We start from the raw sequence: 20,649 nt of genomic DNA, 5'->3' as shown, positions 1-20,649 counted from the left end.
TTGATCTGTTCTTTTTTAAAAAACAAAACAAAAAACAAAACCTTCCACTTTTTTCAGTAGTCGTTTATTTCTCTTTACGTGACCACAAGGATAAAAATCTCAGGGCTCAGTGGATCCGTTTCTTTCTGCAGCCAGAGATGAATTTAGAGAGGCACGAAAACGGAGTTAAATTACGCCTGCTCCTAAAGAGGTTGGCTGGGAATGGATTCAAACTTCAAATTTCATCCTTCCTGTTTTTTTTTTTTTCCCCCTTTTTTCTTTTTCCATTTGAGACATTCTTGACCTAATCCAGTAAACTCTAATTAATCGTCTTGGTAAATTCTGTTTCAAGCCATTGTGAGTCGTGTCAGTGACACTCGATCTGTTCCACTAAGGTCAAATTAGCATCTTTTACTATTTTTCTGGCATTTAAATGAATGACTTCGCTATGGTTTTTCAAGTATTTATAGTAAATATGTCCATTTGATGGAAATATAAATATGCATTAAATGCAAGTGGCTGAGCACACCCTCCTGTCACTTTGTATGGTAATCAGTGTCTTTCACTTTCTGTGGTTTTTAATAGGGCCTGGCTGACAATGCTGCATTAAAACCAGTGGCACTCAGAAGTTAAACCCCTCAGCCCTTCTTTTGTCTTGCAGAAAGTACTTGTGTTTTTCTCTCAGTCTGCCAATTACGCTGTTGTTTGACATTTCTGCTGGTGTGCTCACGAAATGAAAGGCTAGCCTGCTCAGACTGGGACCTTGATTTGGGGACAACGGAGTTGGGATCTGCTGAGCCATCCAGGTCCTGGGGGCAGCGAGTGGGCTTCCTTTCCGTGAACAGGTCCTCTCACCGTAGTACGAGGGAGGCCACGCAAAGCCGGACGTGGCCCGGCGATCCTTCAATTCCCCCAAGATTCTGTGAACAGAAATCCTTAAAGCTTTCTATATTTGAACTAATGAAAAATATTTCTAGTTCGTCAAGCCAGTTAGGGGTTCATCGTTAATACAGCAGCACTATTTACATTTCAACGGGGGTGGGGTGGGGATGGGGGCTGTGTGGATGGGCTTGGTTGGGAGCCGGGTGGGGGATCGCTCAGCCTGGAACAGCTTTCCTGGATGCATGGACGCGTGCCTCTCCCAGATGTACTTAGAGGGAAGGCAGAGCAGCTCCAGCTGGGGAGGCGCTAGCTGGCAAGCTAGCCGAGATGTTCTCTGGCCCAGGAGGGATGTTTTCAGAGTAAAGATGGGGTTCTTCCACCAGGCTGTCCCCTCCGAAACACCAGTCGCCCTGCGGTTTGCCTGGCCAGCAGAACCTGCCCCATCTGCCCCCGCTCCTCCAGCACCCCCTCCCCAGATGCTGCGGAAAGATCGGTCCGTCCCTCTCCTCATGGCCAGCCCTGCCTCTGCACCTGTACTTCCTTGCCGCCTCCCTTCCACCCAGGCCGCCTCCCCCTCCTCCTGTGCTCCAGGCTCCCCTGGCTGCTCTGGCCAATGGGAAATGGTTCTTCCCCAAACTCCTATTGTTCATAGACCCCTAAGACCAGTGCAGCATGTCCTTGTCCTCCTGCTGCTTTGTTGACTCACTCTTTCCAGATCTTAAGCTTTCTTGAAAGTGGGGATCCTTTATTTCTTCTTTTTCCTTAACACCTATCACTGAGCACCTAGTGGTTTCCCTGGAAATGTCTACAGAAAGCAGTAATGATTGATAGAAGGGAGCAGGAGATGGCAGGGAGGTCATGGAGGAAACAGCTGGCCTGAGATGACGCCATCTTTGTAGAAACTGGACTTACATTCTTGGGATTAACTGGTATAGCGGCCTGGGTAGATGTGGCCACAACACGCTTCTCTTTCCTACTCAGGGGCTCATGTCACACATGCCAGACCAAGTGCTCCAAAGAAACATTACCCTGTGTCCTGGGAATGGATGTCCCTGTCTTGTTCTTCGTCACGGAGACCCTTTCATAGTGAGGGTGATGGACTGGGACGGCACCCCTCGGTACATCTCAGCTCCCACAGATGGGGACAGCTCGTGTCAGGATGACTCACAGATGCTCCTTCCGCCCAGAGGCCCTGATGGCTCGGCTGAGCGTCACTTCTCCATAAACCCTTCATTTGTTCTTAGAGCTGTGACAGCTTCTGCGCCTATTACTCTACTTCAAGCTAGATTTATATATTTAAGATCCCAATTATTTACTGTTTTCTTCATGCAATTAATTGCATTATAATGTCCTGGAGTTCAGGAGTCCTGGCTGAAGCGCTTCTGTATCCCACATCTCCGAAAGTACCAAGAGCATGTTGAACATCACCTTGACCTTCAGTTAATACAGGTTGATTAATGGATTGGCGGGTGATGAGTTGGGATAAGTCAGAGCCAGACAGAGATGACCTGCCCAGGGCCTTGCTTGCTCTCAGTGTTTTGAAAGACGGGAATGTAACAGTGATTTCAAAGACTCTCTTCCTGTGTGTCTGCCCCCTGCTCAAATGCTTGTCTTTGATTACTCTGCCTTTTAAGCCAGTGTTTGCTGAGTCTTTTCAGTTGGCCCCATAAGCTCATACCTGGTTTTTATGGTGGTTTGGGAGTGTTAGGCTTTGTAAATGTTTTCCTACTTGTTTTCAGTCTTTGAGACTTTCATTTTAAGACTGTCATTTTAAGGCTTGTCCACTAGAGGTCACTGTTGAGATACGTTATTTTTTTTTCCCTGGGTCTTTTGGCTAAGAGATGAAAAACCAAATTTGTGTTATCAGATTAAATTTTTTGCAGGCTATTCTGCTCTGTCCAGTAGGATATGTTGCTGTTGCTATTTACGTTGTGCAGTGTGCATGATGAAGGTATATCCCTCTATAAGGGTATATATTGTTTTTCTCTTTTGCTCCTATAATTATCGTTCTGTCTCACATGCCAGTTATTAGTGTATTACTACTTCTTTCTCAAGTTAGGAAGTTTACTTCTTTACACTGGAAGAATTTTATTGCCCTCTGTAGTATTTTGTATTGGGGATATGTAAGATTTTATTCCTGTGGAAGAAAGCTGAAAATAAGTATGCGTGTAACCAGTTTTTTTTTTTTTTAAAGATTTTATTTATTTATTTGACAGACAGAGATTACAAGTAGGCAGAGAGGCAGGCAGAGAGGAGGAAGCAGACTCCCCGTTGAGCAGAGAGCCCGATGCGGGGCTCTATCCCAGGACACTGGGATCATGACCTGAGCCGAAGGCAGAGGCTTTAACCCACTGAGCCACCCAGGCGCCCCGTGTAACCAGATTTTAATTTAAAAAAATAACCATGTAAAACTCAGGGAAATTGTGTGAGGACTTATATGGATTCTTCTACTAAATGTCACCGTGGGGGGAAGGATACTCTGCCTTATGAAATGAATTACACTCTGAGTTGGTGGGCAAAACAGTTTCTGAGCATAATTTTTTAATGTGAAGCTTTTCTTAATTTTAAAAACAATTTTATTTTTACAGCCAAACCCACATACAGAGATTGCTGGCACCTTGAAGATGATAGTCGTGTTTTTCATTTTGTGACCCATGCATTTTAGGATTAAGCATTCATCATTTTGTGCAAAAAATGTGATGGATATCATCTCGCTCTGTGTGAACGTTGCATAGCCTGCTCTGTGTAAACCTTTCATAAGTGTGGGTGTCTGGGTGTCATTGTTCCGTTTTATACTTTGAACTTTGAACTTTTAGGAGTTTTGCCTGCAGTTTGAGGCCTTAATGCGACTGTATCTTGTCATTTAATGCATCGGAAATGGCTAGTCAGGCAGTAAACCCAAGGTTTATGGGAAAACGAGTTTTATTTTTTTTAACAGACTATTTCTCATTAGTTTTAGCTCATGTATGAATGCGAAATTACAGGGAACAAGAAATGCTAGGATTTTCTTTATTGGTGATTTCAATAATTTATCAAAGATAATGTTCTAAATATACAGAAGTTAATACAAGGTTTTAAAGTTTTATGTAGATGTATATATATCCATAGGATATTTACCATAAATGTTATTATAAATGAGTTAAGGAGCATGTTGCACATGGAATATGATATCCCCCAAATATGCAGATCCAATTATAATGAAGAAAATTAAGCAGTTTTTTTAAAAAGCATGATAAATTAAACCCCTTTCTACAGAGCTCATAGATTGCTGAGATGTGTGAGAAAAAGAAACTGTTCCAACTCATGAGAATGACCTTCACCAGTGTTCAACACCTTTCTGTTCTAAAGTCTCTAGTTCTTCTTTCATAGATTATTTGTCATGCCTTATGCAAAAGTTCCTGTGCATGGCTTGTATGAAATTAAACTGAGGGGAAATATGCAAAATAAATCGTCTCTGTGTCATGAATTTATCTTGTGACAATGTCAAAACAACTTGCTGTTTGCATTTTAAAAGAGTGTAAATGTATTTATAATACAGAGGCTTTGATCAATAGCTTATTTTTTTAATTAGTGCACATTTATCAGTTTGTTACTATGCCACCATTTGAAAGATTGGATTTGAAAAACTATATACATAGTATTTTTGAGTCTGGCAGCTATTAATTCGACAGCATCTATCAGATGATACCAGTGGTTAGGTTACCATAAAAAAAATTTACCTGCAGTTGGGAGTTCGTTGTTTTGGTTTTAGTAAGTAAACCTGCTATGTCATCTTGTGGAAGAATCTGTTGACCCCATCGACTGGAACCGGGTCCACGGTCAATGGGTGAAGTTGGAGAAGCTGTCTCTCTCTTTCTTTCTTTTCTTTTCTTTTCTTTTTTTTTTTTTAAAGATTATTTATTTATTTATTTATTTGACAGACAGAGATCACAAGTAGGCAGAGAGGCAGGCAGAGAGAGGAAGGGAAGCAGGCTCCCTGCTGAGCAGAGAGCCAGATGTGGGCTTGATCCCAGAACCCTGGGATCTTGACCTGAGCTGAAGGCAGAGGTTTTAACCCACTGAGCCACCCAGGAGCCCCAGAAGCTGTCTCTTGATGGTATTGTGTCCTTAACTGAGACTCTAGCCCACGGGTCCAGTGCTACCAACCAAAATGTACCTATTCTAGAATCTCTGTTCTTGGAGTCTGTGCTAAGTGGAAGCTAAACTGTAGTGTATTAATTCTTCCACAGTATTTTTTATTTATTCATTATTATTATCATCACTGTTTTTATTTAGAGACTGGGAGAGAGTGGGGGATTGGGAGGGATTGGGGAAGAGGGAGAGGAAGGATCTTAAGCAGACACCTTGCCCCGTATGGAGTCAGATGCAGGGCTTCATCCCCCGACTCTGAGATCATGACATGAGCTGAAAATCAAGAGTCCAACGCTTAACCTACTGAGCCGCACAGGCGCTGCCACAGTATATTTTTAAATGGAATGACTTTAGTTATGAGAATTTCAGAATGGTGGCAGGCTGTGGAGAGAATGATCTGCAGCCAGTTTGAACCTGCCCCTTTCCAAGTCATAACTAGCCTCTAAGGAAGGCTGATCTTGAAAAATGTTTCTTTTACTATTTACTATACAAGTCTCAGAATTGATTTAGTAGCAGAAATGTATATGTAAATCATTTGTTGACTCTTACTCCTAAATAATGTGGGGTGTGTGTGTGTGTCTGTGTACATACGTACCTGCGTGGGTGTACTATGGAAGAGGGTGGGAGAGGGTATTCTAAGAGGTGCAGTTCCTTGGACATATATTCTTTTAGAGAAGTTCTTAACATTTCCTAACTCACCAACCTTTCTTAATGGGGTGAAACTATGTCACCCCATGAAGTCAGTGGGGTGACGTATGAAACTATGTCATTTATCCCTAGAAAAATGCACATAGGTTTTGTGGATCCTATAGAGAACTATCTTTGAGTTCTTTAGGGGTGCCTATAACTCAGATTTAGAAACCCCGGAGTAGGGGAAAGATAGCAGTATATTTGCGGTCTGAATAAACTGGTGCTGTTTCTTACAGATGTCAGCTGGAAATTTGTATGAAACTTCAAAAAGGTGACTGTCGATGCAATGTGAAATTCACTCTTTTTTAAAAAAGGTTCAAAATCTCCACCCACTTTAGCTGCTGAAATTAACATTTCATTAAATAAGAATGTGGATCTTGAATGGAATGCATAGGTATTGCTAGCCTTAAATATAAAACTGCTCATTATTTTACCAGCAAAAAATGGGTTTATTTGGGAATAGCAGAGAATTGCAGTATGGGACAAAGCAAGCTGTGGCCAAACCACAGGCGAGTCCAGGGAACAAAGGATTGGGAGAGCTCCTCTATGGAGGAGGGGGGAAGTATGCTGTTATAAACAAAAAGCCCTTTGGATTAAACTGGGAGCTGGAAGTATGGTGGCTTTTCATTGGCTAAGTTGTGACTGTCTCTGATTGGCTGTGCTGTTGCCAGGGCGAGGAGGTAAGCCTTTCTTCCTCCTGCAGGGATAGTCAAGTACCCCTGTGCAAGGTTCATCTCTTCCTGTTGGGTCGAGCATAAGAGCTCCCCCTGCTGGCCTCCCAAATCCGTTTGCGTGAGGTCTCCCTTTATTAATTTTAAGAGTATATACATATCTCAATTTCCATAACATCTAGGAGGATTCTTTCTCCCATTTCAGTTTTTCTTCTGTTTGCCAGTCAGCTCAATAGGATAAAACGCTCTGCGATTAACCTACCACTAGTTAACAAACTCATCCCCTTCCTTTTCAGATGTTTTCAGTCAGAACCCTCTTCTCTAATTTTTTGCTCTTCCTTTAACCTTTTCCTCCTGTCCATATATACCCTTCTCTGATCACCTTATTTTTTTTAAAAGTTTTTATTTATTTGCTTGACAGATATAGAGAGAGCACAAGTAGACAGAGCAGCAGGCAGAGGCAGAGAGAGAAGCGGACTGCCCGCTGAGTGGGGAGCCCAATGTGGGGCTCAACCCTGGGATCATGACCTGAGCCAAAGGCAGTGCTTAACCGACTGAGCCAGCCAGGCGCCCCAGGTCCTCTGATTCTTACCTGCAGTCCCTACCCCTCTTCAGATCTTGCTCATCCTTCAAAAAGTTGAGATGGATTCTCCTCTTTGCCCCACAAAGCCCGTCTGTCCCACCACCTGCACTATATGGAAAATAAAGTATTAAGGTTGTGCAGAGTTTATTAGCCTCTGAAGGGCCAACTTCACATACGTGATGACTTGAGCGTGGAAGGAAGGGCATTTATTGACGCCATCCTCTCTATCCAGTAGAAGCAACTGGCCTGAAGTGGTCAGGTAACTAGAGCTGGAAGCTGGGGGCTTTACACGGCGTCCTAAGTGTCTGTGCTCACCATCGCCCATCTGCCTTGCCAAGGATGTACGTGTATAGTTTACATATCCTACCCACCTAAATCTGGGAGCTCAGTGGGGGAAGCAAAGAGCAAAAGCCGTGGCTCTTTATGTGCTCAAAAAAAAAAAAAAAAAAAAGGCAGGGAGAATTCCAAAGGTTAAAAGGCAGATTATCAGAGAGGGGGTGTTTACAAAGCCCTGTGTGGATCCTGTGGATTTTTCTGGCCCTGGGCATTTACCCCTGCTCCCTTTTTTCCTCATATAATTACTCCCGTCCTCAGCATTAAAATACATGAGGAAAGAAGAGAAGTAACCCATTGTGGCCTCGTGCTGAAGTCATTCTTAATTGTAGAAGAAGATGTGAGCTCTGGGCAAAGCATGTTTTGTGTGTGTGTGTGTGTGTGTGTGTGTGAATTTGCCTTGTCTGCTGTCTCCCTCTTCATGTTCATAATTGAAGATTGAGTGTGTGTGTGTTTACTACATTATAATGATATTTAAGAGCCTGGTTAGGACTTTCTGGAACTCTGAGTCTGCATTCTGCGACGAGTGAAGTGGTTTTTGTTTTTCATGTTCTCCTCTTCCTTCTTGCCGTGTCTCGAAACTTCTTAGGCATTTTTCCCAGAGAAGCCTCTGCCCTTTGCTTGCCCTTCACTCAATGTCACTTCCTCCCAGACCTTAAATGCCACTGCCTTTTCTCTTACTGCTGCTTCTCTGATCCAGCTCCCTGGGTCAGGCTGGTTCCTGCCCTACCGCTGGGCTGCCCACGTCGAGCCTTGGCGCTGGAGTATGGTTTCACAGGTACTTTCCTGCAAAAATTCAGGGTTCAAGATTGCAAGGCGCATTCTTTGGTTGTCTCTGGGCTGTTAACAAAAGATGCAGAAATCAGGTAAATTCCGCATCCTCAAAGGGGCAGAAATCCATGCTTGTCAGCTTTTTAGGAGATTTGTTTGGCCTCGTGTACCCATTTTTTATAGCCCAGGGACATATATTTTTGCATGTTTGACTTTATACTGTAAAATCTGCCTTAATGCTTGCTTGTAACTTTTTTCCCTGATTTTTTTGTGGAATTGATGATTCTCATTGTTGCTGAAAGAGTAGGATCTTTACTTTTTTTTTTTCCTTTGCTACTTTTTCAGTGAATTAAGTCAGGATATTTTTGGTTAGTAAAATTAGTTTAGCTGCAGACTCTTAAGGAGGCCCATGATGAGATACATGAAATACAAGAAGTATGTACCTCGAGGTGTGGGTGCTTAGTAAATACTGCTGTTAAACTGAATGTAGCATTACTGTTGGCATTTATAAAGCTAATAATGAGTTAGGGAATGTTGGCCTTTGTTGGTAGATGTTTAGATATTTTGGTATTTAATTTTTACCGTGAGGAACATATAGATCCTTTTAAATGAGAATCTGCTTTACTGTTTCATAAACTTTATGTTTTTAAATAACCCGTAACTACTGTAATTCACTGTTTTAATGGCTGCTTTGGGGAAAATCCCATAAAATCTGTAAAGCCTAGTTATCATTAGTATACTTGTGAACTTCACATTCTTGGGCTAAGATATAATTAGTTCATTACCCACCTTGCATTTTGGGGGCAGAAAACAAAAGTCATTAATCACTATAAATACAAATGACCTTTTTTGCATATAAAATTCTGAAGCGCATAATTATTTGTATGTGAGACTAAAGAGATTCTTCTTTACAGGTAATCATTAAACTGGCATTCAAGACTATGATTCCTAATTTGCTGAAAGAATTGACTTCTGTATAATGAGTCTAGACATCACCTCTGTGGTAGGAAAGGACTAATGTCTCCAGCTAGTCCAATTGAGTGTTAAAGGGGCTGCCCTTCTACTCTGACCAGGAATGCCCCAAATTCATATTTCGCTTCTGTTCTTTTGGCTTCTTCCCACCTTGCCTCAGTCAGGGCACAGGGGGACAGTTGTTATCCAGTATCGTATTCATCCAGTACTGGGGCAAAGAAATGTTTGCTTCCATCACTATTTGATGTATTCTCGTGGTTTTCATACTTTTTCTAGTAACTCTCTTGTAGCACTGTATCTTCGGGATCTAATAACTGACCTCATTGAACAATCTACCATCCCTTATCCTTTCCTGTTTAAGAAATCTTAGAAAGCAGCAGAAGCACGCAGACACCTGACCGGGCATTTTCATTTGGTAGGGCAATCAAGTCTCCTGTTCTTAATACAAGTACGCCAGGTTTGGGGAGGCAGTGCTATCTGATGTTTTTGCTTTACCTTATCCCATGTGGCGGTGTCTTCCTGTGTCTTCTGCCATGGGTCAGTCGCACTGAAGTGTGTCTGCCAATGGGCACGAGATTGGAGCTTTTCACCCATTGTGGGGCGGGGAGCGTGCCCACCGCCGGGCCACGTGCTGTTCTTCACCCTCGTGGGCAGTGGTTCCCGTTAGGTACCCTCTCTGAGTCTTCTTTGGACACTTGGGGCTGTTTTCAGTCCCTCTCTGGTATCCGGTGATGGAGGCAGTGGCTGAACCATGAAGTCAGTTTTCCTAAGAGGCCTGCAGGCAGCATCCCCTTGGCGTTCCTGGCCTGGCCTGGCACCTCTCCTCCGCAGTAATCTTCAGATTAAAAGAAAAAAAAAAAAAAAGAAAAGAAAAGAAAAAAAAAACAGTCTGGGAGCTTCTGCAAAGACAGGCACAGCGTAGTTCTGACGACTCAGAAGTTTGGTGGAGGTGGTGGGTAGGGTTCCCAACTCCGGATTTCATGCCTGTGCTTATGAGGAAGACCTACATGTGTTCCGAGCAGCTTCTGGCTTCCCGGCAGCCGTGGGTGGAACGTGGTGCCTGGTCTCTTACTGCCCTTTTGTAGCTGTAGAGGACCCGGCTGTCAGTGCTAACCATATGGCTCCAAAGACCAACGCGTGACCTGCCGGCCTTTCCGTAGGCTGCACGCTGCCGAGCGCCAGTCCTTATGTTCTGCAGGGAGCCTGCTGCTCCCAGAGCCCGTCACTCTTTGCGATTTTGTTTCTTGGCCTCCAGGGCCAGGAGATGCTTGTGCTTGAGAAGTCCCTGGATCGGCAGCACCCCAGCTGGTCTCTCTGTGCTGTCAAGGCCCCCCAGCATTCTCCGTTCACTTCTTGGTGTTGTGACAGCTAGAAGGTTAGTTAGCAAGGGGCATCTCTTCGTGGAACCACACTTGGTCTGTTGAAGTTGTTGCTAAGTGACTCAATTCTGATGAACTAGGGAATTCAGGATTTTTTTTTTTTCTCCTTGAACCTTGCTCATCGTACTATTCTGCAGTGATTTCACGGTAAAGATCTGGGTGGGGAGGGGCGCCTGGGAGGCTCAGTTGGTTAAGCAGCTGCTTTCGGCTCTCAGGTCATGATCCCGGGTTCCTGGGATCCAACCCCACATCGGGCTCCCTGCTTGGCAGGAAGCCTGTTTTCCCCCCTCCCACTCCCTCTGCTTGTGTTCCCTCTCTTACTGTGTGTTTCTCTCTGTCAAATAAATAAAATCTTTTTAAAAAAAAAAAAAAAAAGGAAAGATCTGGGTGGGTATAACGGAACCAAGTGATGAACCATTGTCCATCCAATGCACAGCCTACAAGTAAAAGCTGACACCGGGCTTTTGCAGTGCAGGTAGATAAGCTCTTTGTTGTTCTGGTGAGGTCGCGTGAGCAGATACGCTTAGTTACTCCTGGTGCCGCTTCACCTGGTTCCATCTCGAAAGTAGAATCTGAAAAATTTCTCTTTCTTCACGTTAGAGATTTCATTAGCATTTACGGTTTATGTGTCGAGGGAGCTTATGTACTGATGAGCTGCCTGGAGGAGCTCAAACTGACCACGGTAGTTGGAACGATAACCAAGAATTCCCACCTCTTGGGCCTGGGTCTGTGTGTCTCTGGCCAGTCCACCTGTGCCCAGGGACAGTGTGACCTGTAGTGTTTGTTCGTTCATCTGAACTGAAAAGATGGATGCCAGCTGCGTGGGGAAGCAGAAGGTGACTGGAAATGTCTGGATTACAGCCTCCAGGCTGGGTGGATCAGCCATTTAGAGTTCCTTTTTTTTTTTTTTGCCACTTTTCATGAACCCCAAGTCTCAACTTACTGAGGTGATAGAGAATTCTTAATTTGGATAGTCTTACTCAGCATTATTGTGTGGGGGTATGGAACATATATACTGGATTAATGATTTTGATGTCACCAATAAATTGAGTTTTCTGCACCAGAGTGGTCTCTGGACCAGCAGTGTCAGCGTCCCCTGAGAACTTGGAAATGCAGAAGCTCAGGCCCCATCCCAAACCTACTGAATCAGAAACTCTGAGGCTGTGCCCCCTCCCCTGCCAGCTGTGTTTTAATAAGCCTTCCAGTAATTCGGATGTACTTGAAAGTTTGTGCTGTTAGTGATAGACCAGCACTATCTAGGACTTTCTGCAGTGAAGAGAATGATCTCTATCTGTGTCTTCCAATGTGGTAGCCACTAACCACTTGAAATGCGGCTTATGTGACCAAGAAACTGAATTACAAATTCTACTTAATTTCAGCTAATTTAGATTTAAATTTACTTCCTTTTTCTTTTTCTTTTTTCCTGTCTTAACTGTTTCATCTAGTTCCTTCACCCCCTCATCCTCTCCCTTTGGTAATCATAAATCTGATCTCTTTTCCTGTGAGTGTGAGTGTGTGTGTGTTTTAAGCTTCCACATAAATAAGATTACACAGGTTTTGTCTTTTTTTGTCTGACTTCATTTAGCATATTAACTTCAAGCCCCATTTGTGTTGTTGCAAATAGAGTTTCTTTTTTATGGCTGAGTAGTAGTCCACTGTGGGTACATAGACCCCATTCTTTTCCGTCTATTGGGAGACACTTAACACTGCTTCTGTGTCTCGCCTGTTGTGACTAATGCTGCAGTGAACATGGCTGCAAGTACTTCTTGGAGACAGTGATTTCGTTTCCTTTGCATCTGTACCCAGAGGTGGCATTGGTGGGACATACGGTAGTTCTAGTTTTAATTTTTTGAGGAGCCCCCATGCGGTATTCCATGGTCACTGCACGTCGGACCCTGCAGCCCCAGAGCATACCCTGCTATTTACCGTTGTGCATAAACTAAGAGATTTTTAAAAATAAGTCCTTGGTTGTGGAGTTGCAAATTTTATATCCCAGAACCAGATGCTTCTAAAGAGAGGGTGCCGCTGCTGAAACAATCATTTATTGAGGTTTTCCTTCTGGGGGAGGCAGGCGATGTTGCTGGTTATGGGGTCTGCTGTCTCTCAGGGTCGGAGGCTCTGGTCTCTCCGGCGTGTCCCGCGTGTGTGTGCTGAGGCTTCCCGCCAGCCAGAGTTGCTTTCCAGCAGGTGTCAGTACAGGAGGTTAGCTGAGTCCCCTTCTGGCCCAGACTCGTGAGCCCGCCCAGGGACTTGGGCTTCTTGTGGGACTGTCCCCAGACCGCAAGGACTGACCGCTGAGTCTATGGGTGGCACATGCTTCTCCCACAAAACTGGAATAACGTTCGAGCACTGGACTGAGGAGCCTTGGAGGGAAGGAGGGTCTGAATCATTGTAACTGCCAGAAGATAACGTGAGACTGGTCTGTGGCCATAGCTCCTGGGGTGGCAGGACCCCATCTCTGTCCCCTCTGCTCTGGACCCAGATGGCTTCCACCAGTCATGTGATCCTGCGATGGACACAGAAGGAGGCATTTAGGAGCCAGGGGACACCTGAGAGTGACTGGGGACCTTTTTCTCAGCTGCAGCAACTGGAGTCTCAAAATTAAAGCGGTCGTTTTTGACAGAAAATGATCCTAAATTCTCTGTCATAAGCCAAGTTCTACATGACTGAGCTTCCTAATTGAGGGCCCCATTTGTTGCATTATTTAAATCTGTATCATTGATTTTCGTCATCCAGCTCTTTTTGAGAATCAGAGACTGCTAAAGCCAGTGGGAGAGGACTTTGAAAGGGTCCAGACTCCTGGGGTCACACGTGACGCCACCTCCGTTTCCCTTGTGAACTCAGCCCCTGGTGGTGTGCAGACTGTGTGGGTGTGTACGGCTGGGGTCGTGGTGACAGACTGGACGGATTGATGAAAAGGAATGTTGCCAAGGCGTAACAAGGAATATCTCGAGGCTGACTGTTCACTTATGTTTTAAAATACTTCATACAAATGCGTCACGTGGAGATCTTTGAAAAATTTTCACTGGAGTATTCTGACTGGGGACATGCTACTCCCGATTTTTTCCGTAACAGCTGAATTTGTTCAAGTCACGTGTGTACATAATTCCGTTCTTGGACACCTCATCTTGCTAACTGGTTATTTATTCATTTGTTTGTTTTGGTGGACAGTTAGTTTGTTTTTCAGACACTAGACCAATTTCCATTTATCGACTCTGATACTCCTTCTTTGGTTACTTACTTTGAATAGCTTGCCTTTCTTACCTTATCCCAGAAGTCTTGAAATGCTAGGTGTTAAAAGTGGGATCGTGTAGACATCACAAGCGTTTTCTCAGTACTGGTTGAGAGAATGAATGCTGTCCCATCTAAGGTCTGAATGTTAATTTCTTCTGATATTCACTGTGGTCAGGTAGGGGGAGTTCCGTAGTGGAGAGAGAGTAGGAGCTGTGTAATATTTCCCCTCTGTAGCTTGAATGGAGTCTTAACCACAAAATTCACATGCATACAAAAGGCCGGGAGAGGTTGAGTAAATTGAATGTAGGGTTATTGTTTGTGTCCACAAAACAAAGCCCTAAATCACATTTAGCATAATTTGTGGTCTTAAATTGGACTGATTTAGCAAAGAGAGTGAAATAATCTCTCATCCCGTCAAAAAGGCGATACCTTCAGACCAGCATTTAATTGCATTGGCAAAGTAACTTTGGGAAGGCAGGCAGTAATTCTCGCTGCATTATTCTTGGTTTGTGGCTAGATTGAGATCATCATTTTCTCCCGGTTACACTAACTTTCCTTATTGCTCTTCAGAGTAATCTGATGAATGCCGTGAGAGAAGCTTAGTGGGAGCTGGAGGGTGAAGTGGGGGAGAGGGTGAGGCCCCCGGAGTGGGCCGGTGGTCATCGTCGAGCTGTGTCTCACACACTTCGCGTCCTAGGGAGAGAACAGATAACATCCAGAGACTCCGCAGGCACGAGGAATGGGTGTTCATTTACTCATAGTGAATACTGTTCATTCGCCGGAGAGTGTGTTACTGACTACACACCTAGCAGCGTGCTTTTAGGGCCAAATTGTACAGATAGGGCTCATATGCATTCCGGATGGTGTCTAAGAGTACGGGTTCTGGAGGTGATTTCCAGCTGCCTCCATTTTCCCATTACAACCTGTCCTTTTATCTCCAGCCCCCGACCAGTCACTTCAGTAACTAATCCACGCCTTGCTCATTTTCCATCTGGACCACTGCCACCTCCCAAGTGTCTGGATCCAGACTGATTCATATTCTTCACAGTCCCTTCCCCCGGCGAAAGCATTTCTCTTGCCTTTTTACCAAGCTTTCTTTCCTCTAAAAGAAGTCAGGTCACCGATGCCTTAGACATTTTATGAGCTAAAATTGAGGACTCGGAACTGTAATGAACAGCGCGCCTGTCCTCTTTTCTTTTGTTCCGCTGGGACTTCCCCCCTGGACTTCCGGCACTGGCTACCTCCTGAAATAGTTTCGATGTCTGTTTGGAATCTGATGCATTCCTGTGTAGTGGCTTGAAGCAAAGGGGCTCCCAGTGTTCCGGAGCCCCCTTTCCTGCCCCCGAGGGTGCTGTTGGCATGGGAAGTAAATTACATAAGACGTGACACTTTCTTGTGCTGGACCCAAGGCCCATGTCAGCGGTGTAGCTAGCCTGGGTCGTCTCAGCGGGAGACGTTACATGAATCATGGACAAGCTGATGGCCCATGACACATGTTTGTAGAAGACTGACTCAGAGACTGAGATACATAAAGTATCATCTGTTGGGAGTCTTTCCGCTAGCAATGGAGAGTTCGTACTTTTGAGGTAAAGATGCCTTTGGCTTTTACTTCGGTATTTGCAAGTATATACTCCAGGGAAAGAAGACTCTTAGGCCCTCACTGGTTTATTTTAACCTTTGATCTGTATGCTGGTATTCATATCATGCTTCTGAGTTGCTTTTTCATATTTCTGTGTAATAACAGTGCATTGATCTGTTGCTAATCTGATGTAAACTCTGTGTGTGTGTGTGTGTGTGTGTGTGTGTATGTATTGATCAAGGTGTAAAGACCAGAAGCCAAAATCATAAACGAGACAGGTTGAATATTTCATCCTTTAATGTTGAACTTACTTTGTGATTTAGTGCAGTGTTAAGAGAACAGCTCTTCAGATATTCGACTATTGAAACAGCTTGACAAATGTATCATCATCACCCAGGAAGGATCTGGAATTTGCAGTCTTTCTTCTGGTGGAGGTGCAAAAAAGAAAAAAAAAAACCAACAAAAACCCAACCAACCTAACAAAAAAAAAACCAAAGGAAGCAGTCATGCTTATGAGACATTGTATGACAATAATACAAGCATTTGTGCTTGGGAACACTCTCTTACAGGCTGTTTATGGCACTCTCAAACTCTCTTTTGCCCTTTGAGGGAACATTTCCATTTCTACTCGACTGAGTTACTAACCTAAGAAAAACCCACCAAAAAAATAAGACTTGTATATGTGAATCAGATGGTCATATTCAAGTTTCATCTCTCTTTCCTGAGAAAGAAAAACAAAATGTGTTGCTGGCACTCCTTGCGAGGCACGGGGCCCTGTATTCACACTCAGCAACTTTGTTTCCGTAGTGGTGCCACCAAACATAGCAGAGCTGAAGAATTTGGAAGTGCTCAACTTTTTTAATAACCAGATTGAGGAGCTGCCCACACAGATCAGCAGCCTTCAGAAGCTGAAACACCTGAACTTGGGGTGAGTATGGGTGGATGGGGAAGGAAAGGGGGTACAGGCTGTGGGCGCAGGTGGGAGCGCGTGTGCTGTCACCGAGTGGGGACTGACCTCCAGCTTTTTTCTGGTGGCAGGTTTTTAAGAAAAGTTTTATTGTTTTAATACTTCTTTTCAGTGGCCTGCGTTAGTGCGTATCTATTAGAGAAGTCATTGAAAACCAAATTGTTGGTACCATAAGGGAGTTTTTTTTTTTTTTAATCATAGTTTGTTTCCAACAAAATTTTATTTCAGTTAACATGGACCAGGAAGGGACTCATTTGTGTAGCATTAACTGTTCAGAGTGGTTGTAACTGGTTGATCTTTCTCTCTGTGTTAAGTAGAAGTCGTTTAAAAAAGCGCCTTCCTTCTCTGGAGGCCGGGAGGATCCGCTTCCGAACATGCCTCATTGATTCTTTACAGCTCTTTTATACAGCGCAGTGGTTATAATCCTCTGTCTGTCTTTATGCGAAGGTGAAGAGAGGAGGTTTGACTCAGCCGAGGTGGCCGAACCAGGCAGCAGTGAATAATAGTAATAACGTCTATCGCTTTATAGTTTTCAAAGTCCTCATGCCAGTGTTTGACCCTCCGAACGATTCTGAGGGAGGGAGAGCAGGCATACTGCTTTCGTTTCCAGGAGAGGAAGGCAAGCCCCGTGTGAGAGCTCCAGTGACTCACTCCTGGTGCCCCTGCGCTTCGTGACCGAACTAGGTAGAGAACCCCGTTATCCAGGGTCCGCGGCCCTTCATTGAAACCACAGACGTCCCCAGAACTTGGGCTCCCGAATTCCAGCTTCCCTGTTGTAGCTCGTAGATGCAGTTGCCCACGCATGCTTCATCTGCCATGTGAAGCAGGATATCTGTCAACTGATAGCCATTACATGCTCTGGTCTAGCTAGTGATTTACATGCAGTGGTGATACAAGCTGGCCACGTGTCTATCAATTTAATAGGAAGCAATCACAAAAACAAAACAAAACAAAAAAACCCTTATTCATGGAATGATTTTTTAGTCCAGCTCCTTCTTTCCACAGGGAATTTGATGAGATACTCATCATGTTCACTCTGGTTAAGAGATAATCTTGGAAAGATCCATGAGCATTCTTTTTCCTGATGTCTGAGGGAAGTAGAGCTTAAAAGGGGGGGGGCATCACTTAAATCAGATGGCTTTTCCCCCCTCCAAATATGGAGATTGTACACCCACCTTGCAAAGCAGAAAAGAAAGGATCCTTTGCTTACACCTTGTTTTGAAAATTAAGTCCTGTGTTTTAATTTGTGTGTAAACCTAGAAGCTAAAGCTAGATGTATTTGCTAGATATATAGATTAGATATATTCCTAGGGTGCCTGGATGGCTCAGTCGGCTAAGCATCTCCTTTCAGCTCAGGTCCTGAGGATCGAGGGTCCCCCCCCACATTGGGCTTCCTGCGCAGGGGGTCTGCTCATCCCTCTTTCTCTGCTCCTCCCCCTTCCCCCCACTCATGCTGGCTCTCTTTCTTCTCTCTCTCTCAAATAAACAAACAAAATCTTAAAAAAAAACCTCCTTACATTCTCATTGTTAATTTGCGGATTCATGTATTTAACGAGTTATTTATCTATAAGGCATTAGGAGTAGTACCTGCTGGATAGTAAACAGCATGTCAATGCTAGCTGTTATCCCCAGCACCATCATCGTCATCGTTTTATTTGCTATTTCACTGCAGCCTATATCAGGGACCTTGCTCGTGTTGGGACTCAGTGGCGAAAATCTCAGTCCTTGGCCTTATGTCTGGGGCAGTGTGGGCTGTGGAGGAGCCAGCGTCTGTGAGGGGCCACGGACACGCCCGAGGTTGTCTCAGGGCTGTGGAGAGGGGTTGGGTGTTCCTCCACAGGTGAGGGGTTCCTACAGGGGGCGGTATTTGAGCTGAAACTTGATGCAGGAAACCGAATTTGTCAGACGCAGCAGCAGAGGGAAGGCCTCTCGGCCTGCGGGAAAGACCGGATGCAGAGCTCAGAGTATCACACGTTCCAGGAACTGCAGGCCGTTGAGTGTTGCTGAGTGTAAAGTGTGAGGCAGGGAGTGAGAAGGGAAGGGGGAGGCCCACTGAAGACGCATGAAGGTCTGCTGTTTAGTTACTGAGTACTACCTGAGCGCCCAGCGGTGGGTCAGCCACTGTCCTGGGTACCAGAGAGAAGGAAGCCGGCTCCCTGCTGAGCAGAGCACCCGATGCGGGGCTCTGGGCCTGAGCCAAAGGCAGAGGCTTTAATCCACTGAGCCACCCAGATGCCCCATCTTTTTTTTTTTTTTTTAAGATTTTATTTATTTGTCAGAAAGAGAGCACAAGCAGGAGGGGCAGAGGGAGAAGCAGGCTCCAGTCTGAGTGCAGGACTCAATCCCAGGATCCTGGGATCATGACCCTAGCTGAAGGCAGATGCCTAACCCACTGAGCCACCCAGGCATCCCAGGGCTTCCTACTCTTGATCTCAGAGTCACGAGTTCTGGAGCGTACATCACAGCTGGGAGACAGCGGTAAATACACAGCTGGAACGGCAGGGAGGCAGAGGCTGGTGAAGGGCCCTGTGTGCCGAGGAAAGGGGCTTTGATTGTGTCCTGCTGCCCATGGAGGAGTTTTCCCAGCAGACTAGCAGCTATGAGAAGAGGTTGGATTTTTGTACAGAAGGTCATGTGGAGAGGAGGTTGAGGTAGGTAGGGCTCAAGGTCAGGAGACCGACCCATAAGTGTGCTGGAGATGAGTGTTCTAGGCGAATGAGGGTAGTGACAGTGAAGGTGGGGGAGGGGTTTTATGTGAAAAATGCCTAGGAGGTAAAACGGACAGGATGGTAGCTGCTGGCATGGGGGGATGCCTTGGGCTGGATCATGGGCAGCTGAAATGCAAGTAAAGACAGGGAGGGCTGTGGAAAGAACATCACGAGCTCAGGTGTTGTTGGGTTGGGTTGCAGGCACCTTAGGACAGAGTTACAAAGTTTTCTGTTTCTTTTTTTTTTTTTTTAAACCAAACATATCTTAGTTCCCTCTTATCTTCAGAGCTGTTTGCATTTTGGCTCTCAGTATTGTATTGATTGTGTAAAGCTTTCTGTATTTAATTACATAGCTGTATAGATGGGGTTGTCAAAGTTTGAACAAAAATTCTTTATTCTCTGGGAGAATGGGAGAGGAATTAACATGAGTTTCAATAAAGGATATTTCTGTCCTCAAATGGCATAAAGAATTATACCTACATAACCCTGTGTAAGGCAAGTCATAGACAGAGGAGTCCTTAGACTAAGTGGCCCAAATAAAAATATACACACCAAAAAACTCAACACCAAAAAAGTAAATAATCCAATTAAAAAATGGGCAGAAGACCTGAACAAACATTTCTCCAAAGAAAACGTCCAGAATAGCCAACAGACACATGTCCAACGTCACTCATCTCAGGGAAACACAAATCAAAACCACAATGAGATACCATCTCACACCTTTCAGAACAACCAAAATCCCAGAAGTCAAGAAACACGTGGTGTTGGTGAGGATGTGAAGAAAAAGGAACCCTTGTGTGCTGTTGGTGGAAATGCAGACTGATGCAGCCTCCGTGGAAGACAGTATGGAGGTGCCTCAAAAAATTAAAATAGAACTACTCTGTGATCCAGTAATCCCGCTCCTGGGTATTTTCCTAAAGAAAACTAATTTGAAAAGTTTTATGCACCCCTATGTTTATTGCGTCATTATTTACCATAGCCAAATTATGAAAGTAACCCAAGTGTCCTTCAGTCGATAAATGAGTGAGGAGTAAGAGGTGTATATACACACAATAGAGTACTGCTCAGCCATAAGGAAGAATGGATTCTTGGCCATTTGCAACAGCATGAATGGATCTAGGGAGTGTGATGCTAGTTAAAGAAGTCCGAGAAAGACAAATACTATATGATCTCACTCATGGGGAATTTAAGAAGCACAACAAATGAACAAAGACAGAAACCAACTGAAAAAACAGACTCTTAACTAGAGAGAACAAACTGATGGTTACCAGAGGGGAGAGGAATGGGGGGTGGGGGGTGGGTAAAATGGGTGAAGGGGACTAGGAGGGTACCTGTGGCGATGAGCACAGGGTAATACATGACATGACGTGTGGAATCCCCGTATTGCACACCTGAAACTGACATAACACTGAATGTTAACGCTACTGGAATCAGAGTAAAAATTACGTATATACACACAGGGCACCCTACAGCAGAGCATTTGGGCCACACATAGGCAGATTTCAAATAACGTGCTGAACTAGAAGTCGTTTTTAAAATCTTCTCTAGTATTATGTGTTTATTCTGATGATGCCCAGACCTGAGAGGAGTTTTAGGTCCTCTGAATAAGTCAAGCTGCATTATGTTGTTAATTCTTTAAACATGGTTCATTTTACAGTGTTAATTTCCCCAAGATATAGCCACGTCAGCTATTTGTTGGTGAAATGCCTCTGGGATAATCTGACTGCCGAAGCATCATGTCCAACTCTTCTGGAATAATTTTTGATCCAG

At 44.4% G+C, this 20,649-nt stretch overlaps 1 protein-coding gene across 5 annotated transcripts in view; it reads left to right on the top strand.

Annotated features, from left to right (window-relative positions):
• The window catches only part of RSU1 (Ras suppressor protein 1), a 200,208-nt gene that overhangs the window by 34,056 nt on the left and 145,503 nt on the right, over positions 1-20,649 (top strand). For all 5 annotated transcript variants that reach the window (XR_006603361.1, XM_013058890.2, XM_004757570.3 and 2 more), the window contains one exon: positions 16,012-16,132. Coding sequence is in view for 4 of the 5 variants with exons in the window: in XM_013058890.2 (XP_012914344.1) it covers positions 16,012-16,132 (121 nt within the window). In the remaining variant the exon portion in view is untranslated. The remainder of the gene's footprint in view (positions 1-16,011; positions 16,133-20,649) is intronic.

The sequence above is a fragment of the Mustela putorius genome, unplaced genomic scaffold, assembly GCF_011764305.1.
Source record: "Mustela putorius furo isolate JIRA1106 unplaced genomic scaffold, ASM1176430v1.1 tig00003913_pilon_pilon_pilon, whole genome shotgun sequence".
In the NCBI taxonomy this organism is placed as follows: Eukaryota; Metazoa; Chordata; class Mammalia; order Carnivora; family Mustelidae; genus Mustela; species Mustela putorius.
The sequence above is the reverse complement of the archived record's forward strand: the minus strand, read 5'-3'. Positions and strand labels throughout refer to the sequence as shown.